The sequence below is a fragment of the Cariama cristata genome, unplaced genomic scaffold (genome assembly GCF_000690535.1).
Source record: "Cariama cristata isolate BGI_N322 unplaced genomic scaffold, ASM69053v1 scaffold16931, whole genome shotgun sequence".
NCBI lineage: Eukaryota > Metazoa > Chordata > Aves > Cariamiformes > Cariamidae > Cariama > Cariama cristata.
This window is the reverse complement of record NW_009597700.1, coordinates 5,465-11,467: the sequence shown is the minus strand read 5'-3', so window position 1 is coordinate 11,467 and position 6,003 is coordinate 5,465. Positions and strand designations below refer to the sequence as shown.

Below are 6,003 nucleotides of genomic sequence, written 5' to 3'. Positions count from 1 at the left end.
GTTTTTTGTTTGATCATCCCCCCCCCCCCCCCCCCCGCCATGTTCACACTTTCCTGTTCTTTAGCAAGGAGTGAGTGTAATTGTCTGCATAGTCATGCTAAGCATCTTTCAAATTTTTTTTTTTTCTTTACCCTGTAGATTGGGGAGCATGGCTGCTAAGAAACTAAGAAGAGCAAGGTTGTCTCAGGAGCTGTGTGAAAGGCTGAGTCGCCATCAGATCACCACCTGTCAGGTGAAAGGCGTTTTTTGTTTCTGGGGGATGTTTTTGGGGGGCGTTCCATGTTGGGATTTTTTTTCGGTATTTTTTTTTGTGGGGGTGTATTTTAATGTGTGTACTGCTTACTTTTTTGTAGTTTAATTTACAGCGAGCTTTACTTTCTAGAAAAAGTAGAAGACATTTCAGACTCGATCTGGCCTGCTGCCTTGTAAAAATATAACTTTAAAACGATAGATGCCTAATTAAAATGTTTAGACTTGTACATACTTACTACCTTCACTTCTAAAGAACCTGAAGATGCTTTATTTTAGCAGGGGTGTGCAGCTACTTGTGTGGAGTAAGAGACCCATTTGTGAACACTTCACAAAAACACATGTATACTACATAATGTAGTGTATGAATATGCTGTGATATTATACTATCAGTTATGGGTTGATACAGCAGTATATTCTGAGGTTGTCCTTATGAGTCTGCACCTGAAGAGAGCCAGGATGCCCTATATGTTTCAGTAGTATGCATCATAAATAGATGATCTACGCCTAGGACTGCAATCTAGAAGACATGATGTATTTTGAATGTTTTTCAGGTAGAGACTTTTGTGGGCAAAAAAGGTGTTATCTTGTTGCAGTTCCATCACACAGTTCTTGAATGTTTAGTCCTTTGACTCCATGTCCTTTAAACTATGAATATAATTTCTTTTGATATACTGGTGTCAGAGAAAGGTAGGAGAGGTATAGCATAGTAGTGTATAACATGGCACAGCTGGTAAACCTGTGGAATGTATACTAGTTGTGTATAAATTGCATCAATTTAGTCCCCAGTCTTGATTTCTAGATCTGAGCTCTCTGAACTGTTCTGTCATCTTTCAGGACTTTTTATGTCTTTCCCTCTTGGAGCTAATGAAAGTGACGGGACAGAGTTACTATGATGTGCAGAAGCTTCTTTGTAAAGTCAGCCGAGCTTGTGCTCCCAAAATGCAGACAGTAAGTATGCTTGTGTTGATTCTGGTTTTGATACAGTATCTGGGAAAAAGCTAAAGAATGTCACTCATCTTTTTACCTGGGAGGTTTGTGATGTCTCAGTTTGATTGTGCAATGAAATAATACGTTATTTTTAAATTTAGATCTCTGAGGCGCTTTAGTTTTATGCAGTGACTTTTGTTAGGCATTATAGCCTCAAGAGATTGTTCAGGCTTGCAGAATCAGTTCTGAATGTAATAGGGAAATACAGCATTCTCTTGCAATCAGGCATATAAAAATTGCTTCTTGTTTGGACCCTGCAATTTAAAAGAAAAAAGCATTGTTTAATGCAAGCAAAGAATAAGAATTTCAGTATAAATTAGTTTTAGACATAAAATTGGTGCCAAGAAGTGAAGTGATCCTGGAAATAACTTCTTGAGGATTTTTTCCATCCATGTAAATATGCTGATTTAGGCTACAGGTAGCTTAACTGGGGAGAGTGCAAGAAGGAAACAGATGTTACCTGCAGTACAGTGGCTGGATTTTGTCACCTTTTTTTTTTTTTTTAATTTGGGTGAAAAGATGTCAAAAATGGTGTCTTTTTAGAGCAGAGAGGACATGGACAGTTCTGACCTGTGTCAATGCAGCCTGCTTTTTTTCCTGAAAAAAGTAAGCCATGTCAAAGTTTGTGTAATTTTTCATTCACTTGGATTCCTGATTTAACAATTTTTTTACTGAAGACAGTCTGGTTCAACCCTAATTTTGTGCGTTAAATACAGAAATGACTGGGTAAAATTTTAGGATCCATGTTAGGCAGGAAAGCTAGACTAGAATATTGTTTCCATGATCTACAGGGTTTGTTTCCAGCCTGCAGGGTTTAAGTCCTGTGAGAAGTTAAACAAAAAATGATTAAATTAAAATATGTTGCAAATACTTCTTCATCAGTACGTGTGTTCACTCTTAAAATGAATCTGAGCATAAAGTCCGATCCCATTTGAGTGAGGTAAAATTAATTGTTTTTTGTCTTGGCCTGTTCTATGTCTTGAAAGCTATTTTTTTGTATATTTCTCCTCAATAGAACTAAAGAACAGAGAAGGTCTGAATGAATTTCAAATATTATTCTAATATGCTACCTGTCATAACATAGGGAAGAACTGTAACATTAAAAAAAGGAATACACAAGCTATCTTATCTTAGCCTGTTGGTAGAACTAGCTGGAAGCTTTTCTGATCAACTTCAGCAAAAAATGCTCACTTGTTGGCCCAACAAGTATGGACTAAAACATCTAGGATTCAGTGGTGTGGTTATTTACTTAGTTATCGATGGTTCCTGTGGAGGTGCTTCCTTAGTACACCATATGCCCAGCAGACTATCTTAAGACTGGGCTAAATCTGATGCCTGCATTTCTCTTGGGCATAGAGAAATCAGGTTTTCTGGAGCGGTCAGTCATGGCAGGTTATGGTGGTACACTGTGACAGGGCTTGGAGAATATCTGTTGTTGGGCCAGGAGTCTGAAACCTCTGGGAACTCTGAACTATAACTAGAACAACAACCTTTAGATCTTGGACTGTTCTTTTCAAAAATCAAATTTCTGATATTCAGAATGCTCAGTGGTTGAGGAATGTGTCAGTTTTAGCAGTTGTCTGCAAAGTCTGAGCAAGACCTGTTTCTTTTGGAAACATCATGTTTTGGTGTTTCTAGATCAGCATTTCCATTTTGTTATTTCTTCTTTGTCTAGTTTAAATTCATTCCCCAAATGAAAGTAATTCTTATGAGCTAGAATTCTGATCTTGGGCCAGTTCATCTAGTCAGAGTAACTAGGAATTCCAGCTATTTTCAATTCTGTCCTGTCTTCTTGATTAGTCTTCTTCACAAAAGTGGAAAATTATGAATGACTACAGGATCAGCCCAGGCTCATTCAAAGTTTTGGGAATCTTTAGCAAACCTTTCCTTCAACACAGGTTACTTCAAATTGGTAATGAATGCTGTCCAGGGAGTTCTTGGTTTTAGGTTTTATGTGAGGATTCTGCATTGGTTACTAAGCATACATTTAGTGTTTACTTATTTAAAAGTTGGAGTTTTATGAGCTGAAAGCAAGTGTTATTGAATAGGAGCAGAGAAAACCTTTGACACACCATTATTAAAGGCTTATTATTTAATATTGGGGTGAGGAAGATACAACAAACTTTTAAATTTACTATGTGAGCTATAAATGAGATATAAATATGAGGAAGGATGATGAGCTAAAAGAGGACTATAGCTGAAATTAAGAATAGTTTGCTCATTGGCAAGTGTTAAGGTTGATGAAAGTAAATGTGGGGTTTGCTATTTCCACTTAAAAAAAAAAACAAACATTTTCTGATTTCTGTGTTTGTTTTCTTTTCCGTTTTCCCTCCTTTTGTAGGCTTATGAAATGAAACTGAGGAAGTCTGTCAATCCCTCTTCAGCCTTTTTATCCACCACGCTGCATAGTTTGGATAAAGTCTTGCATGGTGGAGTGCCCTGTGGATCCCTCACAGAGGTAATTTGTTTAATATATTTTACTGCAGTTGCACATCACACCTAGAAGTCAAAAGTCACAGATAGGTTCAAGTGTCTTGTGTCAGGTGCTTTTAACACAAAATACACAAAAATTTTGGAGGAGTGCTTTTTTTCAATTGGTAGAGGCTGCAAATTTTTTTTTGTGTGTGTTTGTCTCCGCTTCCCCCCCCCGACCCAGCATGTCAGGTAAGTAAGGAAATGAAGGAATGAAAAAATTTGGTGACCCTAGTTTCCTATAAAAAAAAGTGAAAATTTTCCCAGGAAATTTGGGAGAATTGTTGGCTGGATTTTACAGTGGGAAAGGTGCAGTGTGGTTTTGTGGTCAGAGCACAAGGTGCTGAATCAGGAGTCTGTCCTTTAATACTGATTCACTCTGACTTTACGAAGTCATTAGTTTTTATGAAGGTACAATAAGCGATTAGGACAAAAGTGTGAAGCATATAGGCAGGAGAATGACTTTACAGAGATTTTACATATAAATGTAACTACTTACGCAATAAATACATAATGCATTCTTTTTTAAAAAGACTGTAATTAAGGCCTGTATTACATATGCATACATCGCAACACTACAAATTGCATATCTAGCTATAACTCTGTCACTCTCTGGACTTTGGATGCAGTGCTACTTTTTTGCTTAGAGTTTTCTTTTAAGAACAAGGGAGCACTTAATCTTCTAGTACCTGGATTTCTCTATGGCCTCACAGAAAGTGATAATACCTTGCATAGTTTCTATAATCTGGAAAGACGGGATTTTTCTAGATGCTCATAGGAGTCATTGAGCATTGTAAAAATACAAAGATGCAATCTCTGTCTTAGGAATTTCTGAGCTACAAATGGAGATGGAGAAACATATATATTGGAGGGAGTATCAATGTATGTGTGCCCTGTTCTCATGTTATTCCCCTAGCCATCTTTTGTAGGTCCTTAGTAGAGACAGAATCCAGAGCTAGATGGACACTGGTTTTATGCAATGTGGCCATACCTGCCTTTTTAAAGTAAAGTTCTGAACTCAGCTGTGCACTTGAAAGGAGTGGAAAAATATATATTGTGTGCCTCATGCTCTGAATTTAGACAGGTTGAAGCCATTTTTTTCCTTGAACGCTTTAACAGTCTTTACCTAGTGCTTTTCTTTGTCTACTGTTGCAAATTGCCACAGTAGAGGAGTAGAAGTGAGAAGTTACGAAAATCTTACTATGAGGAAAATATGTTTTTTCCACACCCTATAATCAATTACATTGGTTTTGATCTCAGATAGAAATCACTTACGAAATCCGATAGTGACTTAAAACATATTAGTGTTTAAGCAACACTGAGTTTAGACTAGTAACAGTTTCTGCTCTAGTAAACTCTTATGTAATGAGGGGATATTGCTTTTTAAAGATTTTCAGTATTTCTTTTTGTATATGATGTACAGGAATATACACCATTCAGGTCTTCATAAAAATGCTTAAGAACACATCCATGAACTTACATTGATCTGTCAGAATTAATATTTTCTTCATATTTAGGCCTAGCTTTGTTACTGAATTACTATAAGAAAATCAGGTGGAAAGAACTTAGTCTTAAGACGAATACTGAAAGTCTTTAAATTCTGGAAGAAAAGTCTTGCTAAATTCTGTTTCACTGAGGAAGAAAGAGCTGTTCTTATAAGTAGCAGTCTGATATGCAGGGTCCTGAGATTGTAACTGTGCTGCTCTTGAGGATAGTGCCTTCAGCATTTGGAGATGAGCTTTCGGTTCCTAAAAATATTTTTATCAGGAGAGCAGTGGCTGCACTAGGTGCAGTTTGACTCCTTTTCTTTTAGACTAATGTTCATGCAGTCAAGTGATGAAATAGCACAGCCAGTGTTTGAAAAGAAATGATGCTCACTTGCAGCTAGGATCTGGCTTTCCAGGATTTCCATCTGGTCCACTGACTTTTCCTTGGTCGAGGCAGAGAATGGCTGTTCACATGCTTATACTGCTTAAACTTCTGAATTGTGCTTCTTTAGTTGAAATGTAGAGCCACTGCAGCACAGGTAGGAAAAAGAAGTAGAATAGAGATATGTCTCTTCTGTGATGTGCCAGCTTGTCCTTGAGCCTGTGACTGGCTTATAAGTGGTGCCTAAAACAAGGATGTCACCCTTCTATACGTTGACCGAGATAACCCAGACTATTTTGCCCTCCTTCCTGTGGCTTGGCAGTTTGACTAAAAGATGGTCAAATTGTAAAAGTTTGCATTAAAGGGTCCTGGAATATTTTTTTCCCTAATTAAAAAAAAATAAGTGGATGTGATCCTTTTTCA

General features: G+C 37.3%; 1 protein-coding gene across 1 annotated transcript in view; it reads left to right on the top strand.

The window, feature by feature from the left end:
• Nucleotides 1-148: 148 nt before the first annotated feature.
• The window catches only part of RAD51B (RAD51 paralog B), a gene marked incomplete at its 3' end in the record, with an annotated part of 10,504 nt that continues 4,649 nt past the window's right edge, over nucleotides 149-6,003 (top strand). The window contains exons 1-3 of the mRNA XM_009709011.1: nucleotides 149-232; nucleotides 1,087-1,200; nucleotides 3,581-3,697. Coding sequence (XP_009707313.1) covers nucleotides 149-232; nucleotides 1,087-1,200; nucleotides 3,581-3,697 — 315 coding nt within the window. The remainder of the gene's footprint in view (nucleotides 233-1,086; nucleotides 1,201-3,580; nucleotides 3,698-6,003) is intronic.